This window comes from Rhinoderma darwinii, chromosome 3, assembly GCF_050947455.1.
Source record: "Rhinoderma darwinii isolate aRhiDar2 chromosome 3, aRhiDar2.hap1, whole genome shotgun sequence".
NCBI classification, from domain to species: domain Eukaryota; kingdom Metazoa; phylum Chordata; class Amphibia; order Anura; family Rhinodermatidae; genus Rhinoderma; species Rhinoderma darwinii.
The window spans coordinates 164,545,573-164,559,290 of record NC_134689.1 but is presented as its reverse complement, the minus strand read 5'-3'; the positions used below and the strand labels follow the sequence as shown (position 1 = coordinate 164,559,290).

Below are 13,718 nucleotides of genomic sequence, written 5' to 3'. Positions count from 1 at the left end.
TAGTGGCGTTTATGGATACATGCCATCAGTACTTAGAGACTACGACATCAAAAAATGAGGAAGTTTATTAGCCCCCAGAGTTAATACATTCAATTTAAATATTATTTTTTTTTAATGTCTTTTAGTCTTTTTTAGTAGGTATAAGCAAAACATGGTCACTGGTCAACAGTGAATAGGCATTTAGGTGGTGTCAGACACAAAGTTGTTATTTCAGCTACTTAATACTGGACACCCACATACACATGCTTCATAGTTCTATTATAATAGGTAAATAGAATCAGAAAGATGGACCATGGGTAAAAAGATGTATTCATGTAGGAAAGCTAGACTGTAGAAAGTGCACGGTGATAAGCCATTTATGCACTCACCACATTTCCTTTCTTAATCCAATAAGTAATCTCCTCCACGGACTATGACAACAGGATGAGTGGTTTACAACTATGTTGCCAGTCACAGATGTGAGACAATCGGCCTTTGGAAGATCCGAGAAGAAGCCTCAACACTTTCAGAAGTTCTTCAGTGGAATAAGTTGTTAGTCTTTTAACTTCCTTTTATACAGATTGCATCTCTGATGTGAGCTTATAAACTTTTTTGGAACGAATACATCTTTATGATTAATAGCACTAAATGTCAGATACAGTAACCAAAACGTTCCCAATGTAATTTCATGTTTTTCTGATTTTACAAACCACTGCTTTGTCATTCTATGACAGATAATAACATGTAACCTAATATCAACCAGTCATATAACACTTGAATTAAAAGACTTTCAGCAACAAAAGAAATAATGGGATATAAAAGTGCCACAGACAAAGGCAACAGCATACGGGGGCCATTAAGGTTGTGACCCCATATAGTTTTAATTATTGATGTTAGTATGAGAATAATATTATTACTGTAATAAAGGGATTTTTTTATTCCATATAAATGACAATCCTTTAAACTTGACATCTCAGAGATCTTGGCTCGTGTGCCTAATTTTTAAAAGAAGTATATTACAAAGTTGTAACGCTTAGATCCCCACCGATCCCTAAACTGAAATGGCTAATATGGTAGCTAAGCATGCAGCGCCTCCTTCGTGTTTCCCATTTGCTGTGCAGGAAACTGCAGTGCTGCCCCAGTCACATAAATGGGAGTGTATTGCAATTTCCTGCACAGCGGGTGACCAGGAGCTCGACTATGTAGGGGAAAACACAAAGAGACCTCAGTCCCATTGTTCTACGGATAGGTGGAGGTCCCACAGGTTGGAGCCTAAGGCCCTGTTCACACTGAGGTTTTTTTTTGCCGCGAAAACCGCAGCAAAAAAACGGCCAAAATTGCCTTTCATTGAATTCAATCGGAAATAGAGGCGTTTTTTCCTGCGAGCGGAGAAAAACGCTCACGGAAAAAAGAAGCGACATGCCCTATCTTGAGGTGTTTTCTGCCTCAAATACCCCATTGAAATCAATGGGAGACGGGAACAAATGTCACGAATGGCCGCAGTGTTTTTTGACGCGTTTAGGGCATGGCCTGACGTGGCGTCTTTCTGCAGACACTGTCCGCATCAATGGCGCACATAATCTGCGTTGAAGATTCTGTTGCGGCTTTGCCTAAAATGTGTAGGAAATTGCTGCGGATTAGCCGTTGCGTATTCAGGTGAAGAGTACTTCCTGCTGTTTTTTAAAACATTTCATCTCAGTCTGGCTATAGACCTCGAAACACATAGGTCCAGCCAGAATGAAGAAATATATTTTTCTTAAAACCAATACGCAACGCAACACACATAACATCTGCGGATTTCATTACGGAATTTTGAATCTCCATTGAAGTCAATGGAGAAATTCCGCAATAAGTCCGCAACAAGTCCGCTATACGTCCGCAACAGCCAGTGTATGCTGCGGACACCAAATTCCGCACTGTAGCCTATGGTCCGCAGCGGAGTTTTCCGCAACGTGTGCAGGAAGCTAACTAAAAAGGTGTGGAAACCAATGGAGAAAATGTCCGCTGCGGATTTCCATTTTTTTTTCACGGAAACAAAAGTTCTGCAGACTGCACTTTTGCTTCCGTCAAATAAAACAAAAACGGAAACATAGCGAACGGACACAAACGGAAAGCAACTGAAACAAATGAATTACCATTGAAATCAACGTTGCTTTCCGTTTAAACTTTCGATCCTCTCTTCCACTGACGGAAGAGAGGTAAACTGATAATAACGGTAGTGTGGACTTAGCCTTATACTGTACCCACTATAGATTGCTGCAAGAATCAACAAAGGACATGAGTAATACTGATGATTGGTTAATATAAAGGATGTTATCTGGCAGCTCAGCTTATGGTAAAGATAATAGATTTCCTTAATACTCTGTTGTGTCTGTGGAATAGGACACGAGTATACATGGCCATTACTAGCACACAATAAATTAGAGGTGTCAACTGACCTAGTCGTCTTTTTTTGACTTGTTGCAATCCCACTGTGATTAGACTGAGTTGCATATCTGGCTGCCAGACTGTGTGAGAAGAAACAGAACAGTTTAATAAAAGCATTTTAACATCATGCACCAAACATAAAACTGACTAGGCAGATGAATGACAAGAACAATGCACAAGACAACAAACATAATGGTAACAACATTATTAAAGGCGATGTCTGCAAGGAATGAACATCCAGTTACAATGAGATAACAGTGAGCCTGTGTTGTAAAGTCGATGTATAATAGACATAAAGCAGAGGCGTAAAGACACAAGTTAACACACGTTATAATGAAATAGTTCTTTGGATGTATGAACACATACAAGCTTCATGTATTGTTGATGTGAGGAATATTTTTTTGCACATAGTTGGGGAAAACTTGTGAATTTATGATTTCTGTATAGCACATGGTTTACCCATAGTATACACAGTAATGCGTAATAAAGCAATGATTAAGGACCCCGTTGGTCTGAAACGCGTAAGCGTGGTCCCGGGATTTTTTGTTTTAACCCTTTTGTTTTAAACATGACCTAATAAACCTTATAACTTTTATCTTGAGTGCTGGATATACCTACACTATACACCACTATTGCCTTGATTACCTGCTGTCAACACAGGACCAGTTTGGGAATATCTACGAGCACCTGCAGTACTTGGATTAATTTATACCAACTTGCATCATTCAAACGCATTGGAAACGCAGTGGAAACGCAATGGAAGCGCAGTGGATATGTGGTGAGCGAACTTTTTGTAACACTTCCCCTATTTCGTAATAAAGCAATGCCTACAATGTTGCAGAACAGTGTTCAATGTTAAACTGTAGAGTTAAGGCCCTTTTACAATGGGCAATTATCAGGCAAACTATCGTTCATAGAACACTCTTTGCCGCTAATTGCCCTGCAAACGCTCGATCACCTGCTGATCGTATCGTTTAAAAATAAGTTAAATATTATCGTTGTCCCTGTGTAAACAGTGAGACGTGCTGCCGACATGATAATAATGCATGGGGACAAGCGATCGGGGTAACGGCCGCTCGTCCCCATACATAGCTCCTTGTGACAGGAGAAACGAGCGCCGATCAACGAGCTGTCTCATTTAATGGCGCTTGCTGCATCGGCCAAAATCTGCGATTGTAATAGGGCCTTTACTGTAGTTGAATGTGAGACCGACATGATTTCATTGTAGATTAAAGGACCATTCAAAAGTCTCCTTAGATAGGCAATTATAACTTCAGTTATAAATTTTAAAAAAAAATATTTTTTTTTGTATAGGGAGGAATGAGAAGGTCGGTCCTCATACAGTTTGCATCATTGTCGGCAGCACTTTCCCTGTCTATACGGGGAGATGTGCTGTCGACAATGATGATTTTTAGGCCGCATGAGTAATGCGATCAGCCAACAATGATATGACAGCTTTCATGATATGTCTGGTTTAGTAAATACTTGCATTTCCTATAAAATAACAATTCTGGAGTATTTTCTTAGAACTCTGTATTGTGCCATTTCTCTGTTATGCCTCCTGGAAATGTATAAATAAACTGATAACTAGGTGTTACCACTCCTCATGTCAATGGATGTGTCCCTAGAAACTCAGACAAACTCTTTAGGGACACGTCTCATTGACAAGAGGAATAGTATTGCTAAGTTGTCAATTTTTTCATGCATTTCCAGGAGGAATAACAGCAGAGCAACACAATGCAGAGTTTTAAGAAAAGGTGCTCTACTATTATTATATTTATAGGGTTTACAAAACAAATTTGTCAGAAGAGCTAACAATTTCTCTTTTAGAAATAAAATCTGAGGTCTGGTTGCTATGGGCAATAAGGCCAGTTCTGCTATTAGACTGTTTTAATAATTGCTACTGTTCCCTATGCATGGAGACTTCAATCCCTGCGTGTTTAGGCATTGGCAACGTACTTACACGCTGCGTATGACCATGATTAGGTCAATAATTAAGAAAACAGGTTTGGTTCTGCAAACTATGGTTCCACTTTTTATTTTAATGAGTCAACGTGTAACCAAAAGTCCCTTTTTATGTGTACCTTATGTTGGTAAAAACAAGAAGTGACAAATGTAAATGGTCTCTTATAATTCAGTGGATAGGTTACACTAGCAGTCTGACCTCAATAATCTTGTACAATAAAGTGATATCCCTAAGGCCTAATTCACACGAGCGTGTTCGGTCCGTGATATACGGTCCGTGTGTTGGCTGCATTTCCCGGACCGAACACACTGCAGGGAGCCAGGCTCCTAGCATCATAGTTATGTATGACGCTAGGAGTCCCTGCCTCTCCGTGGAACTACTGTCCGGTACTGAAAATATGATTACAGTACGGGACAGTTGTCCCGCAGCGAGGGAGTGACAACTAGCGTCATAGATAACTATGATGCTAGGAGCCTGGCTCCCTGCAGTGTGTTCGGTCCGGGACTTGCGGCCGACATACGGACCATATATCACGGACCGAACACGCTCGTGTGAATTAGGCCTAATTCTTGGTTTCCCTTATACATGGACTAACAAGTAGCTCTGTGACTCAAAAATGAATAGAAAAAAACCCTCCATCTTTTTCAGTAAGAGAATATGACACACATGGGGTCAAGTAGGCAATGGGGCCCTCTACTACCTTAAAAAAAATAAATATATATATATATATATATATATATATATATTAGTGTTTCCTATTGCCTACTAGACTGTATACAAGGGACTTGCTACACCAACAGCTCCCAAGGATCACAATTGCTTGTAGATTATTGCACAAGGGAGGGATTTTATAGAAAGCCATAAGCAAAAATTTTCCTTCACTATCAAAATTATCAGTTGGAAAGCAAGAGGCCCACATACTGTTCCAGCACAGGGGCCCCCACTGCCTGTGTCTGGCCCTCGGCAAACAGGTGTCTTTCCTGTGAGTATCTCTCTATTTAATCTTAATACTTTTCAGTTGGATCCTGAAAACTATCTGTTTATTTATCACATGTATCACTCCATTAACTAAAGTGAAATAATGGGATAGTATGAGATTAGAAAAAAATTATTTTATTCTTATTCCCAGAAACAGCGCCTCTCTTATCCATGGGCTGTCCTTGTATTGCAGATCAGCCTTGTTCACTTATAGATTGGTGCTGTTTCTGGAGAAATGAATACCCCTACATTCAAGATCTCATACAAGATCTTTAACTTTTCGTGTGCCGAAGAACGACTATGTTATACTATGCTGCTACTCATTTTACTGCAGTAACTAAAGACTAAGAGCTCCTTCTAGACTAGTAAGAATATCACAGCAGTAAAAAAAAAAATATTCCCCTTATCTTGGAGGAAGCATATATTGTCAGTAAGTGAAACGTACAGAAATGCTGATGTCCATACAGTCAGCACCTTCCATGGCTGCTGGTTTTTATCAAAATGTTTAGAGAACAGGAGACTACTGGATTTACTCTATTCTTGTTTCCTGCAGAATAAAGATTCATTTTTTACTTCTCCTCTTTTCTGTTTGTATTAACACTAAGGAACGAATGAGACAATAGGTTTCACAATATTCACACTTCAGTATAGGGTTAACTAGACACTTTAAAGCATGCAGACACATAGAATGGATATGTGTCACTTTTGTCTGGCCCAGATGAAAAAGTACTACAGCATGTGCCATGTATGCTAATGCATGTTCTCATGGATAGAACCGCACGCCTTCATCCGCATTTAATGCCTGTTTACACTGAGATTGTAACGATCACATAAAGTCGTTATCGGTGGCACGATCTGGAAACCTAAATGCCCCTAACCACTTGCATTTACGATAGGTATTTCTACCGAATGCACAACTCTGGCTAGAGCCATGGCTAGGCAACAATGGGATCCTTGGAAAGGACTAGCAAATAATCGATTGTTTGCCTACGCTTAATGTAGGGCTTTAGCGGGATGTAAACACAGCCTTAGTTGTGGTTTAAAAAGCTGGTACGTGTAAAGATCTCCATCAGTTTCAAACATTACTGAACTGAAAAAAGTCAGATTTGACTTCAACGGTTTAGTTTATCTGCAGTCTGTATAGATAAGAAATAGAGATTGTCATATGATCAATGATCATTTTTCAGCCAACACAATACCAGTGTTGTAGTAAGCTGTATAAACTGCTATTATATTACTTTTTGCTATTTCATGTATCCACTGATATACACAGCTATTATCAAAATTCCGCTCAATGCCATGGAAAAAAGGCTCTTATTTATCTATCAATTATAGTGAAACATGTGACGTATCGACCCAACTCTTTCTGTGTGGCTGTCTTCTGAGTTCCCACAATGCATTGTTCTCTGATAAAAGCACATTACTGGAAATCTTAGGCCTCATGCACATGGCCCTATTACAGCTTAGTTTTGTATGGAGTCATAATAAGGATCCCGTAGAAATGCATTAAGACCTCTGCATGCGTTCGATTTCTTTTTCTTTCAGATTCCGGATGAATCCACCAGAAAGGAAATTGTGGCATGGACAGCACATGGCGGCTATGTGGGTGCCGTGTGCATGAGCCCTTTGTGAGCTATGAATGACAGTGGAGTATAACACATTATCTAATCAGTATGAGTAAAAGATAAAAGTTAACCAACTATTTAACTAATCTTTATGATGTCTTTACACGGGCAGATATTCGCCAATGTTTACCACCTATTAACGTGCGTCGATCAACAATACAGTTTGTCTCCCATTTGCTTCATTTACAAGGAGCAATGATCAGGAGTATGGGGGTGAACAATCAATAATACGATCGTTTTTCACCATATATTTGCGGGGAGCAGGGAGACGTGCTGCCGACTAGCGACCAAGTTTATTGCCGTATAAAAGATCCGATCACCCGATGAACAAGCGTTTGCTTTTTCATCGTTTGATCATTCTCCTGTTTACGCAGAGCAATGATTGGGAACAAGCGGCCATACGAATGGTATTGTGTAAGGCTTTTTTTCAGAAGTGGAATTTTCCCTCAAATATCATGTTTATATGGCTGATGTGCGAGTTAAAGCTTCGGCTCCACGGCGGCTTATGGTCATCGTAAAATTGCAACCTCAATGTTTTCTGATGGGGAAAAAGTTGCAGCGACATGTGATGATCATAGTCACAACTGTTGCAATTGTCCTAGCCTACGGTATAAGGCCTCATGCCCACTGTTTTTTTCATCAGGGTGCTATCCGTTTTCTTAACGGATAGCACCCTGACACATTCATTTCAATGGGGCCATGCACACTTCCGTTGTTTTAACGAAAGCGTGCGGCCGTTCCGTCAAAAATAGGACAGGTCCTACTCCAGCCCGTTTTTGACGGAACAGTCTCAGGCTTTTCATTGATTTGGTCCGTGTAACAACGGACTGCACACGGAAGCCATCCATGTGCGGTCCATGTTTCACGGACCCGTCCTTAGTGGCCGTACAATGGCTGACGGTAGTGTGCAATAGGCCTTATGTAACAGCTTATTTATTTCTGTGTTCTGAGGAAAACACTCTACAATATATATTTTGTGTTTCCTAGACTTGTTTGCATTGTGTTACACAGTGCAAGTGTTTTGTTCTTTGTGTTACCCATGGACATATTTCCCAATAACAGTAAACCATGTGGCTGAGAAAGGTGTTTCAATGAAGACTTTTCAATGGTTTTAAAGTAAAAGAATTAACATTACTTGCATAGTTATCATGATGCATAAACTATGCAAAGTGAGAAAATCCCAAATCATTTAAAACCCTTTGACACACGTTACATCTGTATCACTTTCATATTAATAATACATCTGGATTATTGTATGATACAAGTGATACATGATGTAAATACTTACACCAATGACCAGTCTAGGCTCTTTTTACATACAATATCAATATTTAAATTCGTAATGTGTCACATAGTAAACCAAAACCAATTCTTTCTAAGTCAGTTCACATGAGACATCTAACATATTTGTACAACTCTTTAATATGGTCTATTAAAAATAATATAACAATATAGGAAACCAGATTAATGGGGTTTTCAAGGATTTCCAATTGATAGACTAGCATTACTATAGTCTATTAATGTTAGATCGGTTGGATTTGCCCCCCTGGGCCACCATGATGAGCTCAATGAAGCTGCTGCAGAGTTTGCTTGAATACCAGGAACAGCAATATATATGAATGCGCCAATGCGTCTGGGGCAATGTTGAAAAGGCCACCTGGCATTGTAGCTAAGTCCATTTACTGGAATGGGACCGAGCTGTAGTAACCGGCACAGCAACATGTACGTATACGCTGCTATGTCATAACATTAAAAGTTGCTGGAGCGCCGTGGCCCCTTCATTTTGTTGATTAGTGGGCTTGACCCCCAACCATCACATGTATAAAGTGTAGGCCATCAACGAGGAGTGCTAGAAAACTCTTTTATTGGAGTTTTCTGGGATGTAACAGAGATCCTTAAAATAAAATTAGTCCCAGTATCCGACCTGATTGTAAGAAAGTAGGGACCTTGGAACTGTTCGTAGAGTAGTACCTTCTTCATAGTAATACCAGCCACAGTAACACAGACAATGCTATCTCATTTTTAAGGGCAGACCATCAAATGTTATATCCTGGAAAACCCCTGTCAGGCTATTATTTAAGGCTTATTACTAAGTACAAGGTAAATGCATGATTTTAGACTTTCTTTACGTTCTATATCAGATGTTTTAGCGTATAGGAAATATTCTTGGGTAGGAGGACATTGTTTACCAATCACTGTGTCTTCAAAGGCAGGAAGTCACAAATGAAAGGGTTAAAAAAAATGCTACATCGTGAAGATTTTGCATGCAACAAATAATGGGTCAAGTGTCTATTGTAAGGGCCATTTATGTTTTTCTTTCCAAGACAGAACTCTGCCTGGCACAGGGCACATACCTGGCGTGCCTAGCGTTCCATCTTTTACCTGCTGGTATAAATGCTTTACACTTTTGCCTTTAAGTACCAATGTAATGTAGTATATTTACCTACCAGCATCCTAGTATTGTATTTTCTTACAGGAACTTTGATTGCATCACCGATGTTTGGTTTATTCATATCAGCTTTAAAACATGCCAACATATTTTGCTAGAGCGTTTAGTGCAAACTGGGTTAAAAAAATATAACCGCACTAGAAGTTACTTACCTAGACTGCATATCTTGCTGCGTTTTGTGCTGACTGCCTTCAGCAGGCGGAGGGGAATGTGTCACCTGTTGCTGGAGCTCCACCAGTGACTGGTAATACTGCTGCTGCTGATGCTGCTGCTGTTTGAAACGCGACAGACTGAAAAACAGTCCCAAAATGGCTTTCAGATTTCCATTCCTTATTTCTGTAGAAAAAGAGGAAAAACAAATTCATAGCAAGATCATTGCATTTTTCTTTTTTTAGAACTGCACTTTCATTACCAGAATAGTTTATTTGAATGAAACCTCAACTTTATAAATTGAGCAATTTTGCAAATACTTTTATTTACTTATCTTGCACCGATTATGAGCCATGCAATCATATCTAAGGCTCTAAATAGGACTGTCTCTACTGAAGTTGTAGCCGTTGACCTTCACGGCCTGGTCACCGGAGCTTACACCACTGATCTGACACTTGGTGCACAATTTTGCAGCTACATTCCCTAGTTTATCAATGTTAAAGTGTTATTTAGGCAAGTGATAGGAAGTCTTATTAGGGCACTGTATGATTATAATTTTTGGGCACTACATAGTACACCAATAGTGTGAGGTTGGGGGGGGGCATCAATAAAACGCACTGCACCCTGACTACCCCTCCCATCGCTCGCCCCATCCATTCCAAATGCCTCTTTCTGTATAGTATTCATTATGGAGTTGCCCACGTATTGGGAAAGGGAGGGTATTTCTTTGGGACACTACCTAGTCCGGTATTATATTGTTCTAGGAGTTTATATATTCATAGACTTAAACCTACCTTTAAAATTCTGCTAGTTTCCTGTTACCAGAGAACAGAGCATTGTGGGAGCTAACTACAAAAAATGCCAGTACACTGTTATACAATTCGGGTACAATGGTTAGCACTGCTGCATGGAGATATGTGTGAACAAAGTCCTGAATCGGTATACTGGTACTTCAGTTTCCCCCCACACTCCACAAATATAGTTATCGGCCAATTCCATAAAAATAACCTAATTTTGTGCCTAGGTAGATATTTTGTATTTTTTTTACTAGAGAAGTGAAGATACTTCCCATATATTCAAGACTTACTGACTCACAGGCTGTAAATAATATAAATGGTTTGTACAATGGAACAGTAGTAGCACCGCAGCATGCTATCTATGGGCTTGAGTCGGGCAATGTCTACAAAGAATCTGTGTATTGTTCTCGTGTTTGAATGGGTTTTCTTTAGGCAGTTTACTCCCACACTCCACAAACATACTCGTGTGTCTACAGTAAACGCCCTTTAACACCGGCCGACAATAGGCTGGTTCAGCGAGCGCCGATCAACGAGACATCGTTGATCGGCACTCGTTTGCTCCTGTCCCACAGAGCTATGGATAGGGACGAGCGGTCGTTACTCCGATCACTCGTCCCCATACATTATTATAATGTCGGCAGTGCGTCTCCCTGTTTACACAGGGAGATGTGCTGCCGACAACGATAATATTTTACTTTTTTATATACGGCCAGCAGATGATCAAGCGTTTGCTCATTCATCTTCTGATCGTTCCCCTGTTTACACAGGAAAATTATCGGCAACGAGCGTTCTGTGAACGATTGTCTGCCCGATAATCGTCCTGTGTAAAACCCAATTAAGTTATTAGATTGTAAGCTTCAAAGGGGACAGCAACCTTTTCAATCAAACACATTCAATTGCTATTCGAGTTCTTTGCAATGACAGTCTGCTGGAACCAGCAACATTCATCAATGTAATACAATGAACATCTTAGATTTGTTTGTCTCTTATTTCTGCCAACAACAGCTGGATTTCTGTCCACATAAAAAGGCGATAGGCTTCAGATGTGTAGTTAGAAAAGTGTCAATTTCATTTCCAACCTAGACAGCAAAATTGTTATCTCAAGCCCTGCCAAAGGCAAGGATAAAGAACAGGAATCCCACGAATCAAACGAAAACATAAAGTTATATTAACATCCACCTTCTCTATGCAGGGGTCACATTGGAGTCTAATTTATATTCAAAATATCTTGAGAATGAACAGTCTAGTAAAAATAAGAAAAATAAAAGGACTGCCGGTCTTGTCTGCTGCTTTTCTTCCAGCCTTTTGTATGGCCTTATTTCCCCATTCATTTACTGCCTGTCCTCTGGAGAACTCCTGTTGTCCACACATGACCTGTAATAAGTGGTGTGTAAAGGTACTCGCCGTTTATTCATTTTTATCTAAACATTACTTTGGAACAGAACACTTCTAATCCCTAACAGACCTCTACCTCAGTTATGCACTTCCAACCATTCAATCACACTGAGAACACAAGCAAAGACTCACTCAGAGCCTGAATAAACACCAATACAACACTGGAAGGCCAAACCTTTGAAATAAAAGCGATTATTATAGGATATTAATGACATCTAAAGCTTTGTTTTTCTTTTCCATAGTGGATTTTCGACTGTAAAAGATTAAAGAGAAAAATAACACTACCCAAACTCAAGAAGTCTCATATACACTCATTTATAAACACTTATTGGAAGCTCTGTTCATAAAAATAATGTTTATTTTCATTATAATGCGCACTTATCAAAAAGTGATAATGACTTAAAGAGACTCTGTCACCACATTATAAGTGCCCTATCTCCTATATAAGGAGATCGGCGCTATAATATAGGTGACAGTAATGCTTTTTATTTAGAAAAACAATCTATTTTTACCACTTTCTGAGCGATTTTTAGCTTTATGCTAATTCGTTTCTTAATGCCCAAGTGGGCGTGTTTTTACTTTAGACCAAGTGGGCGTTGTACAGAGGAGTGTATGACGCTGACCAATCAGTGACCAATCAGCATCATGCACTTCTCTCCATTCATTTACACTGCACTAGCGATATAGCTTTATCGTTATGTGCAGCTACATACACAAACACTAACATTACTGTAGTGTCCTGATAATGAATATACATCACTACCAGCCTGGACGAGATGTGTATTCAGAATCCTGACACGTCTGAATCTTTTCTGTGAGATTTTCAGCAAGGCAAACGTAATCTCGTTTACATCGTAATCTCGTAATCTCTAAATAAAAAGCACTGCTGTCACCTACATTACAGCGCCGGTCTCCTTATGTAGGATATAGGGCACTTATAATGTGGTGACAGAGTCTCTTCAAAGAATTTTTTTCAGGCGCGTAGCGGTTGTCACTTTCCTCACACAAAATGATCTCCAAGAAGCTTATATTAGAGAAGGAAGGGACTACATATAACGCTGCTGAGATGCAGAATTCAAGATGGCTCGATGGTGTAATTTTTAACAACTTTTATGTTATGATACAACACGTTTCAATGTTGCACTGTGGTGTTCATCAGGTATTATAACTTTTGACTGACACTTTGACATATACAGATAAACCTGAATTATTAAAAAAAAAAAAAAATCACATTAAACTCCCATACCCACATCATTTCTAAAAGTATACAGCTGGCAAGATATGTAAAAATTGACACAGCACTTTACACTCATGGGCACTTTTGTGCAATTTTGTATCAGAGTGTAAAGTTGTGTAGAAAATACATTAGAAGTCATATTTGTGGTTACAAATCTGACCCCAGCAGAGCCTGAGATGCACAACACCTCCTAAAAATAAAAGTTCAGGATGTGCAGAGTTCATACATGCCACTTATGTATTTTTCTGCATGCACATATCTTAACATAATCACTAGAACGGACCAAAAATATCAGCAATCCAGATGCTGGGAGGCATCCGAGTCACAAAGTCGACAAATGATCTGATTAAGGAGCAGGGGGTGATCAGATATGCAAGACCCCCTAAATGTGACATCTAGAGAATTCCTTGTACCATCCCCCTGGGGTCACTGGAAGGTTATACAGGGAGGGATGACAGTAACAGGCTGTGATCTTTCTTCCTGCGGTCACTTGCAGCTTCCTCCAACCCGTCCCTAAATACTCTAAATAGAAAAACCAGAAGTAAAACTTTTCAGCCTGCTCCCCAAGTTCAAACGGGTGATGTGCCCAAAATATTGCACCTAGAGCTGTGATCATTTTAAAGCTAAGATTCCAGATTATAACGGGATACCACGATCTAAGCGCTAATCCTTATATTCCAGCCGTGGCAAGCGTTTAAAGATATGACGTATTACA

General features: G+C 39.6%; 1 protein-coding gene across 1 annotated transcript in view; it reads right to left on the bottom strand.

The window, feature by feature from the left end:
• The window catches only part of LOC142749240 (neuron navigator 3-like), a 508,575-nt gene that overhangs the window by 21,899 nt on the left and 472,958 nt on the right, over nucleotides 1-13,718 (bottom strand). Inside the window, exons 6-7 of the mRNA XM_075856999.1 lie at nucleotides 9,577-9,760; nucleotides 2,418-2,486 (exon numbers count right to left, since the gene is read on the bottom strand). Coding sequence (XP_075713114.1) covers nucleotides 2,418-2,486; nucleotides 9,577-9,760 — 253 coding nt within the window. The remainder of the gene's footprint in view (nucleotides 1-2,417; nucleotides 2,487-9,576; nucleotides 9,761-13,718) is intronic.